General features: G+C 41.7%; 2 protein-coding genes across 4 annotated transcripts in view; one reads left to right on the forward strand and one right to left on the reverse strand.

Moving 5' to 3' along the window:
* The window catches only part of LOC127352138 (semaphorin-6B-like), a 30,567-nt gene extending 23,253 nt beyond the window's left edge, over window positions 1-7,314 (forward strand). For all 3 annotated transcript variants that reach the window (XM_051380342.1, XM_051380505.1, XM_051380416.1), the window contains 3 exons: window positions 326-403; window positions 1,795-1,856; window positions 3,273-7,314. In XM_051380342.1, the coding sequence (XP_051236302.1) occupies window positions 326-403; window positions 1,795-1,856; window positions 3,273-4,258 (1,126 nt within the window). In that variant the 3' untranslated portion in view covers window positions 4,259-7,314. The remainder of the gene's footprint in view (window positions 1-325; window positions 404-1,794; window positions 1,857-3,272) is intronic.
* A 461-nt stretch (window positions 7,315-7,775) lies between these two features.
* gpr35b (G-protein coupled receptor 35 b) lies at window positions 7,776-10,913 on the reverse strand. The gene is made up of 2 exons (XM_051410222.1): window positions 10,317-10,913; window positions 7,776-9,426 (listed from the first exon to the last, which is right to left on the reverse strand). The coding sequence occupies exons 1-2, from the start codon at window positions 10,319-10,321 to the stop codon at window positions 8,544-8,546; spliced, it is 888 nt and encodes a 295-aa protein (XP_051266182.1). The 5' UTR covers window positions 10,322-10,913; the 3' UTR covers window positions 7,776-8,543.
* Between the last annotated feature and the right edge of the window lie 7,332 nt (window positions 10,914-18,245).

The raw sequence follows: 18,245 nt of genomic DNA on the forward strand, positions 1-18,245 counted from the left end.
GTGTGACTGCTGTATGAAGGATGAATAGCAGATGAGGATTAAGCATTTCACCGGTCCTCCGCATATTACATTTCAAAACACACTATAGATAAATCTCGAGTCCATAGGGACATACAGTATTTTAGATTTTACATAACTAATTACTTTGTTAACCAGCTAGAAAGTAAGCTTGCTAAATTCCCTGCTAAATCAATGGTTGTTCCCATATTTGATAGGTAACTTTCTCTAAGTTTCCCAGGGAGAGTTTTACTGCTAAAATTGCCAAAATGGCAGCTGTAAGAATCAGGTCAGCATTTTTTATTTTCATTGGTGTGTGTGTGTGCAGGAGTTGTCTAGCCTCCAGGGACCCATACTGTGGCTGGACCAGAGGCAGCACCTGCTCCTTCCTGAGACCAGGCACACGGTGAGGACAAGACACACACATACACACCAGCATGTGAACAGTTTCCTATCTCAGCCGACCTGCTGTCTGCAGACTCAGGATGAGTTGCTGTATGTGGCGAGAGTTTTATTTGGCTCTAAGTTGCAACATTATGATGTACTTGGACAAGGTATGGCAACTAAGCTAGTGTTGAATTCATATTTCACTTAATAATGTAAAATAAGGAGAATAAATGCTACGAACTTGTTCTTGTAGTTTGAGAGACGTGGATTCAAGCCCCTGTGTCTGCACAGACTTTAATTTATTCCACAATTGGCCCTTATTGTGGTAGTAGAACATATAAGACAACAAGGACACAGAAGGTACAGAAATAAAGTGGACAGCGACACTTGTTGCATAGTAGTTAAAAAATGAAACAGTTGGGGCAGTGGTGGCCCAAAGGTTAGAGAAGTGAGTTTGTCATCAGAAAGGTTGCTGGTTCAATCCCCTGGACCGTCAGGATAAATCTGTGTGGGGAAAGTGGAAAACAGCACTTGCCCCTCTCTTGAGTAAGGCCATTAACCCCAACCACTCTGGTGGAGCTGCTCAGTGACTGTGGTTGTACTGTGAATGTGAATCCACTACTACTGGTGTCTGTAAATATATAAATGAGTTAATTAAAGCTGGTAAATGAAGGGCTCTTTTAAATATAGTAGATTAAATCGTTATGAATACATAAAAGTTCATATTATTTTTTGTTTGTGTATTGATTTTGTGTATTACATGTATTACATTTTGTAAGCTAATTAAGCCAGTAAAGTTAGGTGGGTGTATTTAATGTATCTTAATTTCCAGTATTAAATACAGATCAACTGATAATAATATTTTCAAAAGAATAACTATTATTATTACTATTATCATCCTTTATAATTTCACATTCCCATAAACAATATTAAGTATTAATATCAGCAATTACTGTTATACTGTATTAAAGTCAGACATTGTACATAGTATCACAATCCCTACTTCCAGCTCCATCACCACCTGTATGGCTGACCCTGACCTCTGACCTCCCTGATGGGTGGCAAGCAAAAAGAGAAAATCAATAATGAGATCAATAGTGTATCCCATTACACTGGATGACACGTCAGTGCATGCTATATCCATTTAATTGATTATTATGAACAAATTCCCTCGTTCATGTCAAATATTCTGTTCAAATGTGAGCATGTTCATATAAAAATCAATAATTTATTAGTTATTTTCAACCAGGTATATTTTGTTCTGTTAGACATTCATTACATATTACTATGAGAGATCATGTAACTGTATACCGGTAAAAATGAGTTAGGGACACAATAACATACTTCCTGGTGTGTGCTGTTTGTATATGAAGATAAATACTGAAGCCTCTGATCTCTGTGTGACTGCAGGCTACCTTTTCAACAAGATGTGGAATATGGAAACACCACCTCCCATCTAGGAGACTGTGATGGTAGGTTGCAGCACTATGACATGGACGCTTGTGGCTGTGTATGGTGGACTGAGGGTAGGCTCCGCCTAGTGGCTCATTCCCTCATTACACCTGTCTACTTGTCATCGAACATTTTGTTCTGAAAAAATAAAACCCTCTGATACCACCAAGTGAGGGAATATTTGCAACAATTTCTGTAATTAAGCACATTTTAATTATCCGGGGTGTAATGTGATTTCCTCCCCAGCTCAGCAAGATCAATTCAACCTTGATATTAGCAACTGAATGTTTTGGTGTTCTTTGTCAGAGCTGAATCAGGTGGGAGTGGAACTGGGATTTTGGTTTCAGCCTCACTTCCTACAGGTCAAAACGCTCCCAGTGTGAGACAGTTTAATTAGGGAGGATGTGAGACATAGACAATACCACAAGACTGCACGATAGGAAGTGTAACATCCTCCTGCTTACGAGGCTTTGTTCTCTCAAAGCTGAACATCTGAGAGAGGAATGACCGAGTGTAGCCAGTGAGCAATCTAGAAATAGCTTAGCATAAAATACTGATGTCACTTCTGTTGAGAGGCTCAGATGTCACTGCAGCACTGCAGCCAGAGAGGACCTCTTTGAACCTTGCTCTGAAATTCACAAAGTCAATGGAAACCCTGAAAAAAAGTAATTTCCTTTCCAGCAGATTCTTTCTGAACTGTTCCTCCTGTTTTAGGCCAGTTTCAAAGTCATAAAATCCATTTGGCTAGATCTGAATTCCCAAAAGATGACAGAAAAAGACACATTCCAAGCCCTCATCGCACTAAAATGTTTTAAACTGATATATAGGCTTCTAGTTTTTATCCTGCTCTCTGAAACCGATAGCAGTAGAAGTCAGTGATGCCAGGCTACAGACCCTGACAGACTCCAAGCCGTGAAAGCGCAGCAGAGGCCCGAGCCAGAGACAGGCATGTGCTGCTGTGTCTGCAGATGGGAGTGATTAGAGCTGGGTGGAAACACTGAGGTAATGGTATGCTGCGAGGAGAGACTCTCTTACCAGGCTGCAGGATGGAAAGTGTGAGGAGAGGAGAAAAGGAGAGTCAGCTGCTGTGGTCTGAGCTGTGCTGATGACAAGTGCAGGCCTCTCTAAACCCAGAGCCTGTGGAGCCTCAAGGCCAGACTGGAGAGGAGCTCTTTTTAAAGATAATCATCGCAGAAAATAATCGTATAATGCTCAACACGACAATCACCACTTATGAGTGTTATTGTAGTTATTGATTTATTATGATACATTATGTCTTGTAAGGGGGAAAGCGCTAAGTAGCAGTAGCAGAATAGCACTATATGTAATAATAATCATAATTTTAAACTGCACCCTGTGGACAGACGTTGAGAGAGGATGTCCATTGTACTGTTCCACTAAATGTCATCTTTATAATTGTGTCTCTTAATCTTCAGGAATTCTGCAGCAGAGTTTGCTGATTGAACCGGAGAGCTTGGTCTCCCTCAACCTGCTCGTGGCGTCTGCGGTTTCCGCCTTCACCATCGGGGCGGCGCTCTCCGGCCTTGCCGTCTGCTGGATCATGGCCCACAAGCCTGCCAACCGTCGTCACGGCAACACCTCCCAATCCTCCATCCAGCGGCGCGAAAGAGGCCTGCTGAGTAATGGCGGCGGAATGGGAGGCTCCGTGCTCAGCGTGACGCGGCAGGGAGGTGGCGAGCGCCCCTGCTCTCAGGGTGGGGAAACCCTGTTTGTCATGCCCAACGGCTGGGTGAAGTCCGGAGAGCTCGACCCCGGTTTCCTGCCAACGCCCGAGCACACACCCCAGCAGAAACGCAGAGGTCTACGACTGTCTGACTCCAACTCTGGAGGGTGGGACACCAGCCAGACGTACCTCGGGGGTGGCTCTGTGGGTCTGGGTTCGCCCTGCCGCATGCCCCCCTCCGTCTACCTGACCACCAGACTCTTCCAGCAGGGGGGAGGCGGGAGACACAATGGTGAGGGCCGGGGGAATGACACACTACGCCAGCACTATGTCTGCCTGAGCAAGCAAGAAAAAGGAATAAAGGGGACGCCCAAAGCCCCTCTCAGGAAGTCTGCAGGAGAATATGTATACCCCATGACACCCCAGGACTCGCCTGAGCGCCGGAGGGTGGTCTCAGCACCCAGCGCCCCCATGGAGTATGGGGAGCCGCTGCCTTTGCGCTGGCCAGCCCCGGAAGGATACATCCTCAGCAGTCACGGCATGGTCCCCGTCCCTCTGCCTCCACCCTCCATGCCTGCTCCCAGTGGCCAGGCTTACGTGTCCCAGCAACACACACCCGGGCTGACCAGGGCTCTGCTGAGAGGGGCCCTGGAGCGAGGAGAGCTGGGCGAGCTGGTGGATCTCAGCCAGCTGATGAGTAAGAAGAACTGCAGTGACAGGACTCAGGCTGGCCAGTGACTCTTGAGGAAATGAAGATGACGGGAGCTTTTCCATGTCCTGAGCTCTCTGTTTTGTTTACATAAAGATCTCTCTTTTCTCTTTCCCCCCTCATTCTATCCATCCCCCTTTCTCCCTTCCCCTCTCTTTTTCCCTACATCTTTATTTGTCATTCAGCCCCTCTGATCTCTTCTGTCAGTCTCTCAGGCAACCCCCACTTTCACCCCCATGATGAGTCTCTCATTATGACTGGCTGCTGGGTCTGCCACTCATATCCTGGCCCACACTAATTGGTCAGATGGACTGAGGTTGTTGCTGTGTCTGCATTGCAGAGTTGCCTATCTCTCCTGCTACTCAGCAGCAGCAGGAAGAGGGAGGAGAGAGGATGGAGGGGAAAGACAGAAAGAAGAGAAAGAAAGAAAGGAGAATGGGGGGCTGCGAAGTTATGGACAGAGACAAAGATGGACATGGCACTTAGAGGATGCCTTCTCTGTGCAGATTAACTGAGGCTGCAGTGCCAGTCAAATACTGCTGCAGGAGTGGGGTGCCTTTTCCCTCTTGGATAACATTAACAAGACTGCCACCCATCTGTTCTCCACTATATTACCTGTTGGTCTGATTGCCAACTAGGCACTTGAAGTGAAATTGCAAATTCTGAACATCGTAAAAGTATCTGAAGCTGGAAGTGACTCATCAGACAAGTCATTCGGACTGTAAACACAAATCTAATGGATGACGAGGAAACACAAAATCCTTCTTTTCTTTCTCTCTCTTCCTCTTTGCTGCACACATACAGTAGATGCATACATGTTTTTGTACAGGTGACGGAGGGTATTTAGTATTCTAGGTGTACGAGAAGCACGATGTGTGTGCCAAATGCCTCTAACCTGTCTCATAGGGATATGGGACCATAACTCACATCTTTGGAGAGCAGAGTGCAGGACTGAAATGTCAGCACTATTTCTGCCAACCGCATGCTCTGTGTAATGACGGTATTCCAGCCGTCCATCGCTCTATTCGTTTGCCTCCTTACACTCCATGTACTCTTTAATGACCAATAATTTCATGTGGACGTCTGGGGAGATTGCACCAGAGCACTGGACTGACACTGCGGGACAGAAAGAAAGGAAGGAAGAAAGAGAGGTGTTTTAGATAATTCAAAGTAAATGCACTGCAATATATGAACACCTTGTCCTTCACTGTCACCTTAGGGGTTTTTACACACACACACATTCATTAATGCTGCATTATAGAACACAGTCTGGTTTTATTGGGCAAAATTTCCCCTTAAGCCCACAGTGGGTCAAGGTCCCACAGATGTGATACAGAACAAAGTGACAGTTACAGTGGTGATGATTGAAACCCCTGGCTTAACTCAGAGCCAATAGGGCTAATGGAAATGTTTCCAGCAGGCAAATGGGACTATATATTCAGCCCACGAAAGTGTCCAGTGCCACAAAATGGTCGACGTTTATATCAACACAACATGGTTTGAGTGTGTTAGTGAGGAAGTCATAAAAACAGAGACAAGATAAAGAAGACAGAAGCAAAAAGCAAGTAGGACTTGATGAAATGAGGTGCACCAACAACAACAACAACTGTGGAAACCAGTGAGAGTTTGCTATAACTGACCAGATGACTTGATTTTCACTCTCAGTCACAGTCAGTTGGTGACACATGAATGCTGGCTTGTGCTGACCTCGCAGTGAGCAGCAATATATGGTTTATCTGTACATAGTAAACTTAATTTAGATAAAAATGATAATGTAAGACAAACAGTAACTCCAAAAAAATGATATCAGGCACTAGCTTGCAAACAAAAATAAACATTTATCACGTCATTATAACTATTAATGTATGAAAATCTGTTTTCATATAAGTTTCTTATCAACCTGCTCCAAGATTAAAATCACCAAGACACTAAATATTACCAGTGTCTCTTTTTTTTTTACATCTGTGTGCCAAAACCAAGTTATGAATGATTTACTGATGCCTGATTACCGAAGCAAAAAGAAATTGAGAGAAAACTTGTTTTTAAGTGCCATGAAGACCATTTCAGTCTCCAGTGCACCTCGTGTACTGAGGTGTTGGAGAATTCCCTTATTGCAGTATACTTGTGATATGTATGCCTTTGACCTTACATGCTGAATGTTTTATTTTTTTATTTAGATGGCGGCTTGTACTGTTGAAATAATTTTTTTTCAGCTCCTAGCAGTGTTTGAGGGTCTGTTTATAAACTACTTTGACACAACATGCCATACTTATATACTGTAAATATGTAAGAATGAATACAGACACTTTGTCATGCCCTTTATGATTATACTGTAATGTAGTTACTGATACCATGACATGAACTGTGTTTATTCCAGGATAGCCGATATGTAATAATAATGATTTATAAGTAGTTCATAAGCAAACCTTCAAATGGACTGAAATGCTGTGAGGGGACACTGTGTATCTCATTTTGTGTAACATCTGTCCTGATTCTGGACTCTTTTTGTCTCGTTCTGCAGTCTTGTGATCGTCTGTCTCTCATTGCCAACCAACTGCCATACTGGAGGATCTTGAAAATACTTGTCAGCATCCTGAGTGAATGAATGTACTCATTCTTTGTTTTGTTGTTTATAGTCATTATACTGTGCAGTAATAAAGAAAAGCACAAAAACTTTTTTTTTTTTTTTTTTGCATTTTCAAAAGGAGCTGTTCTGTATCATTTGTGAATAGTGTAAATAATCATCCCGAAGGTATAGTGTATCAGTTTGGTTTTGGGGGGGATCATTCATGCTCTTCTGAGACAGGACTGTGTTTGAAGTGTGAGGTTTTTTTTTATATTCTTTTTCTTTTTCTCGGTGACAATGCTGTGAATAAGATGTATGTACAGTATTTACGTGACTTTGGATGACTGCTGAGTTCAGCTGTCTCCTGTTATTAGAGTAGAGTTGCAGGCCTGATCTCAGCCAGAACTGAGCCTTCTCATTTGACTGATGCCTGCTGAGTTTTTGCAGTTGCTAAGATACTGCTGTTATAATATCCATCAATCTTTGGAGTACTGCTATTAAATGGCATTATATAATTGACTGCTAATGTTGTCGTGTGTGGTTCTGAATGCACTCATTGAAATAAATGCATATCATTATACACGTGCCCACGCATATACACACATTTACGAATGCAACTCTATTGTTTCACGGCAATCTGTGTAATGTGTTTATCATTACTGCAGTTTGTTTTCTGTAAATTAGACACATTTGTCATCAGATTGGCAGTTTGAAACTTCACAACAGGCAGCTACAGAGCAGACAGGCAGTGGAAAATCCTTTAAGCATTTACTTTTCTCACCACAAGAGGGAGCTGGACACTGACCTTCATTCATAAGCCTTTGTGAGGGAGTGAAAGGCTTCATCTCCCCTACTGTGCATTGACTTGATACCGTCTGTGTTGCCCAGTTCGATATAGACTGTGGTTTTGTTGAGAGGTCTGATGCAGAGGTGAGAATATCCCTTGTTCTTCTGCTTTTATGTACTGCTTTGAACATCACACAGAGAGCAATAAGGTCAACAAAAGGTTGAGTTGCATCACAGTTATTTATATCCCAAAACATACACAGACAATAACCCACAAACATCTATAAAGCAGCTGAAAAGTTTGTACAGAAACTTTACACCAAGCCAGAGGTAACAGATGCTGACATAATTAACAATACTGAAAAGACAAATACCTACATTAACAAATCAACTATGCAGTTAGCCAACTGGGAAATAAGGCTGAAAACATTATAATAGCTAACATTATATACGAATAAATCACAAAAGTAAAAAAAAAATGCCAGCCAGCTATTGTGTTGGAAATATAAAGGGGCACTCCAGTGTTTTTGTGTTGTACTTCCACAAATTTCAGGAACTTAAGAGACAGAATGATATTTAAAAATGGTGAAAAATGAAGCCGGAAAGGTCAAGATATCCTGATTTTGAATCCCTAAAATGTATCAAGCTCCATCCTACAGTTCCCATAATGCATCTTTTATTTGACCTTCATTGCTTCCTTTTTCACATTTCTTTCAAATGCTACACCTTCAGTTTGTGATGTAGGTTTATATTTGAGATGGTGTGTCTGAGCCCCAAACTAAGATTATGCTGATGACATTATTGGGTTATTTTTTTAAACCCCCTGCAGAGCCACAGCTGATGTAACACACTTCTCAGAACTTTATTGTTTAAAATCAGTGGAGTGCCCCTTTAACAATATCCTTTATTTTACAGTCTAAAAAAACATGACACAAAAATGCTGTTTTTAAAGACAGAGTAATTCATTGTGCTCCCACTGCCTTTGAATAAAACTTCATCAATAAAAAATAGTAGCTGATGGAATCAAAACAACAGTTTGTGGAAGCAATCCATTCAGACACAAGTAAATATAGATGTGCACGTGTGTGTACAACATGCCAGTTTTCAGGTAGAGGGGCAAAGTAGTTGACAAGAAAGCCAACATGGATCGGTGTGTAGCAGATGAAGAACACAACCATGTTTGCTGTTACTATGCCAATGGTGCTTTTCTTTTCCCCTGACCTGTCATCCACCTTTAACAGAATAGCTATGATCTGACTTGAACAGAACACAATGATAAGCAGTGGAGAGAGGAAGCCTAGAGACACCATAATTGAAATTAATTTTGCATCAAGTGGGGAATTTTTACATCTTTCATAACAGGTCCAGAGGTTTTTGGGATTGTTCTCCTCTCTGTATATAGTACATATTATCACCAGAAAGCTCCAAATGAGCAAACACACAGCAAAAGCTGTCTCTTTCTTCTTCCTCCATGATCTGGCCTGCAGTGGGAACCTTATAGCCAGGTAGCGGTGGACACTGATGGCCGCCGTTGTCAGGATGCTGGCATACATATTGATGTAATGTATGGACAATAGGAAACTACACAAGTAAGTCTTGGGCAGGCAGAAGAAGGCATCAAAGATCCGAAAGGGAAGGAAGAGGATTAGGGTAGAATCAGCTATTACCAGGTTAATAATGTAGACATGGGTGTCTGTCCAGGAGTCCCGTTTGGCAATGAAGGCCCGCAGAGCAGCACCATTGACAAGGAAACCCAGGAGAAACAAAGGACAGTAAGCCAAACCCTGTGAGGTGTCCACGCTGCAAGTGATGTTGGTGGTGTTGGTGGTGTTGTTGCACATGCTTCTGTAATAAGTGGCCATGTGTCAGAGTGAAAAATATTAGTGTGTTAGTTTAGACAAAAGAGTTAAAACTGGGATGCAACTCCAAACAGCTGAGCATAAAACAATAAAACAATGCCTTAAATCAATACCCACATTTAACGTTCCTCCTGTTAAAAGAGTACTTCACCGATTTAACATCACGCTCCTATAACATTGTTGGTTTCACAATGAACAAAATGTATCTTTTTTAATTACACACATTGTTCTTAATTTCAAATCCTAGCCCCTGCATTAACCACAATGCAACTTGAACCACCATCAGAGCTTTCGGTGTGTTATGCTCGTAGCAGTTAATTTAGTCTTAAGCAGAGATAAGAAGCAAGCTACAGAAGTCTATAGAGTATCTTACAAAGTTGCAGTTTGTACGTACAAAATCCCCTTTTAAAATAAAGCAGGCATAGGATGAAGCTCAGCTATTAGTTTTGACTTGAGAATACATTTTCGTAACAAAAGGAAGTCCGTGGACCGTGGACTGTCAGAAAAGGATCTCTTCATGGCCAGTATGGACAAGATGAATGATTACAGCAAACAAAAACTGGTTCAGTGTACATATGAAAGGTGAGTATTGTTTTAAAACAAGATTTGAAAAAAAAGAGCCGATATGACACTTCACTTCAGTTCACTGTAGTTCTATAATTTTATTTCTAAATGCAACACTGTATTATGTTATCATAGCAGTACTTACTGTAGTGTTTACTCATCCTACTCTGTCTCATAATTTGATTTAAAATGTTTTTTCTTAAGAACGTTAGAACTCATCATTCCAAACATAAAAGTAAAAAAAAAAACAGAAACTGTAACAATGCAACAAGTCTTATTTGTATAGCATACACAAATTAAAACAAAGCTTACCTCATGGTCTTTGAACTTTTACTGAACTTATTTTACAGGCAGCTACACCAGTATGTCTTATAGAAACAGAGTATCGTGTGAATGTCTGCTATGGTGGTATTATTTCCTCTTCTGTGAGACAAGGCCGAATACTTTACCGCTCCAGCTAGAAGAGTAGCAAAATGTAACCACAGTTGTTTGCACGTTTAACGCTGACATGTCTCACGCTTATGTGCTGGAAATGTATATAGATGTTTGTGGTTGGAAATGTGCACATTTTTTTTTTTAGTAGTCTATATATATTCTGTACTGTGGTTAAAGTTAATGTTTGAAGAAATGTTTGTACACTTACCTCCTCAGGCCTTATTAGTTTGTCATTTTTAGTTGGGGCAGTTGTATTCACATTTTTTAACACAAAAAAAATCCGCCTACCAAGTGATAATTTCAGTGTTGAAGAGGTTGGTTGAGAGCAGCACTGACAAAGCCAGACTGGAAAGGGAGAATATATTATAATAAATCTTGTCCTTGTGCAATAGGTCTGATCTCGAGTACAACCTCTCCGCTCTTCAACAGCTTTGTAAGGAGAAATGGGTCAATGCTTTGCTGTGTGTCAGTATCAGCCCTGATCTAGAAAACAATTTTTCTCACACATTATTTTCCATTGTCATACAGCAATTGAGCAAAAAATAGCCCGCAATTTCTCCTAAGCTCGTCAACAACTGACAGTCACAATAAAACAGCCTCAGGCCTCTGGCTTAAACCTGTGTTTAAGAAAGATCCTTTGTAAATAAGTTTCTGGATTCAATAAGACGCAGATAATTGAAACAGACAGAGAAATCATCAAGACATCTGCAGGCCTTTTTGTACCTTCATGAAGCTCTCAGCAACCTGTTATTTTGTTATTTTGTCAACACGTCTTTGTCAAAGTGTTTCTATCCAATTGGACAGACGGGGGGCGCGGGTGTTGAGGCTTGGACACAGGCCGGTCTGGCTGCCGCACACACAAGCCAGACGTGGCACAATGATGGCCTGCTTAATGGGCATTTAATTAGAAATGGAGCCACACTGAGCTTCACAGAATCCCAGTGTGTGTTTGTGTGTCTGTGTGCATTGCTCTAGTTGTTATGGTATGCTTTGTTTTTCCTTACAGTAACTATGTCTCTATGTGCTTGTTTGTCTTCTGGGGTCTGATTCACTTGTTTGTGGCAGAGGGTGTGTATTCGCCAGAGTGACTAAGCTGCTGAGTGTCTGGTGGCATAAATGCTGGACACTGATTGAATACAGTTTCAAAAGTAGTCCCTTGTAATGTTCAGCGCTTATCATATACGGTTTCTGTGATCGAAACCATCTGAATGAATCAAGACAAAAGCTGCTGAGACTGGATGATGCAACATTCACTGAAATTGCTTTTCCTCAATAACCATGAACATCATTCAGATTTGCGTAAGATCACACAGATGAGTCATCATCTGCATCATAACCTTTCATACATAATGGCTCTGTTCAACACATATTCGAGTACTCAAGGACAGATAATGATGGGCAAAGGAGTGCTAGTTTGAAGGACACAGGCCTTAGATGAGGCCATTGTTGCAACAAAAAAGAAAAAACAAGATGAGTTGTTGAGAAAATGCAAAGAACATTTAAAAATCATTACTCATTCTGGCTCCAGGCAACATTGCATACAATGGTTGTTTCTGTATGATGGCCTTAAATGTTAAGGACATAAGGACAACTTTGTTTTAAAGGAATACACAACTTTAAAGAGAGTAAAAGGGGGCTGTTTTGGTGAGGGAGGACACTGATTTATATTAGAGGTTTAGAGTTTCTTTGTATAGTAGTAATAGAGATTAAAACTGGAACACAAGTGGTTTGGATGGCCCAAAACCAACTCTGGGTTTTGTCAACTGTTACAACTACAACAGTCCAGTGCTGTCCAAATAAGCTACTCAAGAGGTTACCCAGGTGAGCAAAGTGCAGAGATAACAAGAACACCAGCCTCAGGCTTCAGTTTGTCACTGAAGACGAGGACTTCAGCAACAACATGCAGGGCTGAACAAAAAGAAAGAAAAGATTGACGGAAAGAAACAAACTCAGTGAATGACTGAGGGCCTATTAAAAAAGAGGAGGGGGAGGAATGGAAATCTGAAAATGTGATCTGGAAAAAGGTTTGGACAGACTAAACGGAACAGTTGAGAATACATGACACAAAAACAGATGACAGAGCAGAAAGTTTTGGAGTATGAAATTGCCCTTTCACTTGTTGTTTTATGTATTTAAATCTATTTTTAGTTCATACAGTTTGGTTTCAGGAAAGCTTTGCATGCCCTTTAAGCCGAAAGAGTCAGCTTGCTCCATTAAACGGCGGCCTCCAAACTGAAATGTGGACTATTTGAAGCCAGAAGGGGAAACAATCATCCTATTAGAGAAAAGACTGAAGGTTAGGTCTAACTGCATGTGTAAATGAGCCATTAGTGTGAATGTGACCTGCAGAGGCAGTGGCTTAATGAAGTGAAATCCCTGTAATTAATGCAGTATGTTAATGCTAGTAACACATCTTACATCGCAATGGCCTTGAAAATTCATATTTCTACAACAAGAACCCTGAAAAGAACAGGAAATGTTAGATTACATCCTGTTTATTAGGAATTACAGCTTGTATTTTTTCAGTTATTTCATTTCTTAGCGGTGCTTTGATTTTATTAAAAGCTGCTTTGTGCTACAAAGATGTTATTCTCTGAAAATAAAGGCTGAAATCTAATATTGCACAGGATATGAAGGGGTTTCATATTTCAGATGCGTTCTGTTGTTATCATTAATTTGTTTTAAATCCCTTTAGGCTTATCCTGTTTTCACAGAGATATTTCCCAGATCTACCCCGATCTGGTATATCATTGTGGATACATTTGTCTGCCTGTCTCAGTCGATCTCATTTTTCTTGACTCTCGTCTGCCCCCCTGCCTGTTTCCCCTCTCACTGCTTGGCTATCTCTCTTTCCTGCCTCCCTGCATTCATTCCTGTCTGTCTGGTACTGTTTGAAAGTGCCCTTTACACGTCAGTAGTGAAGTGGGGTTGTGGGTGGGGTGGGGGGGTTTCCATCGCTCTAACTAGGTCAGTGAAGACACACCCCTCTCTCTCCTCGCTGTGCCCCTGCTCTCCCCCTCCTGTCTCCTTTCTCTCCCTTTTTCTCTGCTCCCTGCTGTGACGCAATGCAGACTTTTTGCACAGTCCTGTTTCTTTCTTGTTACCTCCAGAATCTGAAAAACACCCAACAGCACTGTCTTCCACTCCACTGCTGACAATGATGCACCCATCAAATCCAACATCCGGCACAACACATATCAGCTGAACAAAGACAGCTTGCACTTTCATAGATGCCAGTCAAGTTAGATGAATCAGCTGCACCATAGGGATCTGCTCATCAGCCAGAGTTTCTGTGATCTGGTCCAACTTTTTGTTGTGATGACGGATTACATAATGTTCTCTGATTGCATAATGTTTGTGGAGGTTGTCGATCTGTGATCGGGTGCTTGTGACACATGGAGGGGCAGTCAAGTGCCGCCATCAGATAATGTGTCATTGCATTTGCTTTGGGAACAAACTCTTACAGTGTGCTGATCGTGTGTTGTTTTTTAACCCTATAAAATGAACTCAACCTGTGGCATCGTGCATCTGTGCAGTCTGTTGACAATATGAATGAAAACCATGAAATGTGCATGCTAAAGAGCAAACTCAAAGTATTACATAAGCCCAGCATGTTACACTACAATCCCAACACTAGATGTCTCTGTTTCTGCTGGCTGTGTTGCGATGAGTCATCTGGGCGGTTATATATGAAATGAATTACCAAGTCTCACCTCACCTCATGCATGATTTCCAAATGCAGAGCGTTTATCCCGGTAAACAACGATCTGAGGTGACATAGGTGGATGCACTGTGAATTGAATGTGTTGAACAGATGGTCTGAGGCGAAAAATCTAGGTGGTGAATGTGATAAACCTGTTCAGAAACCAAACAAAAGCTGCACAGTAAAACACAGATGTACAGGGGAAGACAAGTGATTTTAGCTGATTCTCTTCAATTGTTCCATTCTTCCTTGGTTAGATAATTTGAGGCAGTTAGAGGATTACACATAAAAATGAGCTCTGGTCTCGCATGAAAAATGAAAGGGAATAGAGGATCTAAGGGAATAGCAGATATAGACCATCAAGACGAAGATGGAGGAAGCAAATTGATGCGAGGCGAAAGCGAGAATAGCCACTGTAGAGGAAAATGTGCAGGATACTGGAATAACTTTTTCCACCTCGCTGTGCTCGCTGGCCTTATTCACTGCCGATAGAAACATCAATACGTTGTCGGTGTCCGTGTGTGATCGCATGTACATGTGTGTATCCGTGTGTGTGTGCAGTCACACTCACTTGGGTGGAACTGGGTCAGGTTCACATGGCAAAGCCCATAGATTGACATTGGAGATAAACACAGCCCAGTTTCCGTGGCAACCTCCTGTTACTCTTACCACCTCCTTACATGGCACATGTTTGTTTTATGCATCATATGTTAATGTTGATACAGACAAAGCTGCACAGTTTTTTCAACACTGAGGCAAACATGCATGTTAAAGCCAGGGCTCTGCTTGATGATTATGATGAAGTTCACACTTGAATAATCACGCCTGTCTTTTGTTTTGATAATGTATTACCTAAATGAGATGTTCAGTAAAGTCAATGTGTCAAAGCCACATAGGCTCGCCCTCTATTCAAGTGTCTGTGGGTGTGGATGCTGAACCTGCTTTGCCAGGAACAAAGAAAGAGAGATGTGAAATGGAGACGGTGAGTGACAGAATGAGAGATTTTCTGCTGATTGTGTTTGTCAAGACAAGTCTGGACATACTATAGAGATTTAAACATATGGTGTTACTCTGTGTGTGCATGTGTGTGTGTGTGTGTGTGTGTATGTGTGTGTGTGTGTGTGTGTGTGTGTGTCAGCACGGGATTGACATCCTCAAACAGCCATGAAGAACATTTCCAGGCTGAATTTAGCAACATTTTAGAAGTATTTGTCCTGTTTCGAATACATGCTGGTATGTGGTGCAGGTTTAGAGAAGTCATGTGACTATTGTGTACTATGTACAGAGAAAATAGAGAAGAACTAATCTTCCTCTGTTCAGCATACACTGTAGCGTGACTTTGAATAGGCACTGAATGTTCGGGTGCATTAACAGTAAAATGCTGTGGTTCCACTGTGCAAATGTGAGGAGTCAATGTCAGTAATTGCATTAGCAGAAAGCAGGCATTTGCTGACATAAATATTAGATGCAGTATAATTAAACTGAAAACAGAGTTCATACAGTTCATATTGAGTCAAATTTGAACTCAAAGCTCCCAAAATTCAGTTTCAAATCTTATGTATTTCTATTTAACAATAAAATTCATGACTAAATAAGCTTATAAGAAGTTTAAAAACACATTCAGGTACTATTTACTAAGAATTAAACACTCAAAATGTGTCTAATCTCCCCTCTGTGCAGGTGAAGTCTGATCTCATTTGACTGAAAATAACCAAACAAACCACAATCTGCCGTCAGACAAATGATGCTAGGTCCTGATTGTCTACGGAAGTATAAGTATGAGTCGCGCTCACCTCAAACCAGAGTGAAGAGTACAGAGAGATAAAGAAATACAGATATGTTTCCTGTAAAATAACTCAATCACTCAGTAGGAAATGCTCAGAAAATACTACTTTAACTGCTGTTTAGTGGCTCAGGTTAAAAATATACATATTATGAATTCGGCCCCTTGTCAGGTTTTGACCCTGAAATAACTCCTGTATAGGCTTCATTTAGGTTTTACTTCAGTGCAGGTTGTGCTCAACCTCCTAAACAGGTGTTGAATATTTTTGATATTCAAATGGTCTGTGATAAATGGCATAAGAACCGTTTCTAGACACTTCACAATAGCTCATTTTATAGCGGTGTAATTGAGTGTAAGGCAGGCCAAGGACACTACACAAATGTATGCCTGTGCTCTTCCTGTAAAGCCTGTGGGTTGGGGGAGTGTGAGTGCTCAGTGAGATGAATCTGTACCTAATGACCTGTGATTGAACTCATATATTATTTGTTCTGCAGCCTTTATCAAACTGTAGAGTTGTACAATGTATGAGAAATGAAACTGATAAGAAGAAACTGAGGGTGGAAAAAAAACAGATGTGCTAGAGTGTGGAGTGGTAACAGGAGCCGGGAAGATAGAGTGAACGGTGAATGAAAAATAGAAAAGATGGAGATGAACGTTGAGTAGATTGTGACAGGAGGGAACAATGTTTGTACTCTATCTGACACACTGACCCAGTGACGCAGCAAAGCTCACAGATTACAGAGCCATAGCTGTAGAGAGGGGAGGGGGGATTAATGGTGCCTCCAGAGAGGAGAAAACAGGGAGATTAACGGAATGAGGGATTACAGCTCTGTGGATGGCAGGAGCCAGAAATAATCCCAGCAAACTGACTGCCACAGTCCAGTACTTGTGTATGGGCATGCGTGTGTTGTTGCCTTTTTGTGGGTGTGATGAGTTAAAATTATGAAATAAAGGACACAACGTGGTGAATGTTACCTATGGTAGATGTAGCTCAAATTACCCTTGTTCATATATAAATGCATCGATGAAAACAATTTACAATATGGCGTATGAAAAGATGGACTGGAATGTAAGGAGCTGATGCTGGTAAGGCAGAGAGATTGGCCATGGGGCCCCACTGAAACCATGTGCAGCCAATCAGTTACAGTCGGTCCCTCATCCCTACAAAGACTCTTTGATGTGAGCGAGGCCTTTAAATTCAACCCTGGGGAGTCACAAGGCTACACTGGCTTTGATCTGAATCAGGAGAAACCTTATGCTGTTCCTAACAACAAGACTGTCTGCACAACAACAAAACGCATGCTTGCCCGACATTCAAAGCGTTGACGACAAGCATGGATTCATGGGTGGGTGGGAAAATCAGCCTACTAAATGCAAACATACTGTAAGTAATTGGTTCTGTACATCTAGATGATGTCTACATGTGTCTGTACAGTGTAACTGGTCATGGTAACAGCAACAAGTATCTCTCTTAACCTATTGCAGCTGTGCTTCCCATCCTGTATTTGCTTGTGCACAGTAATTAAAGGGATTTTGTCCTTCAGTGCTTCCCTATTAGAAAACAGACTCTTTTGCAGTGCATTTTTATCTCAGACTGCCTAAAATAACCCTGGCAGGTGTAAACTGGAAATCATAATGCTTCTATTGCTGAGACATCATTTCTGTCCATTAGGGCTGTCAATGCAATGGGCGTGTTGGTTTTGGCCTTAAAAAGATTTTAGGCATTTAGACAAAGTGGACAAGGGTTTTTTTCACCTGTGTGTGCTTGTTGTCACACACTCTATGATGTAAATATCCCCCCCCCCAATCTGCTCCCTCATCCTGTTATGCTGCTGGCTGGCAACCTCCCAAAATCCTCCAGCTTCTCGCAGCTCTAAGCTCTTCCCCTTCCTTGCCCCTTTCTTTCACCTCTTACTTTATCATCGGACAACAAAATGTCTGCCATATACGAGCCATGCCGAAAGCCTTCCTCCTCCTCCCACTCCCTCTCTCTCCCTTCTCTGCTGTCTAACCGGGCTGCACAGCGGTTACATAAGAGCTAAGGTCAAAGTGTCACTGCCGTTGTCAAGGGAGACATAGAACAGAGGGGCTTTAGAGGAGATTGTGCATGGGGCGAGAGAGAGGGAAAAACAGCACACATACAAACCTGAGAGGAAAAACTGCAGAGAAGGCTAGAAAAATTAGGACTTGAACATGTGTGCATGAATAAAAACATCAAACTGTTGGACTATATTTCATCAGGGCTGCAGCACAAGAGATGGAAGTGTATAGATAAAAAAGATACGAGATTACATGTGAAGAACAAGGAAGAGGAAAAGGG

This window comes from Dicentrarchus labrax, unplaced genomic scaffold (genome assembly GCF_905237075.1).
Source record: "Dicentrarchus labrax unplaced genomic scaffold, dlabrax2021, whole genome shotgun sequence".
NCBI classification, from domain to species: Eukaryota; Metazoa; Chordata; class Actinopteri; family Moronidae; genus Dicentrarchus; species Dicentrarchus labrax.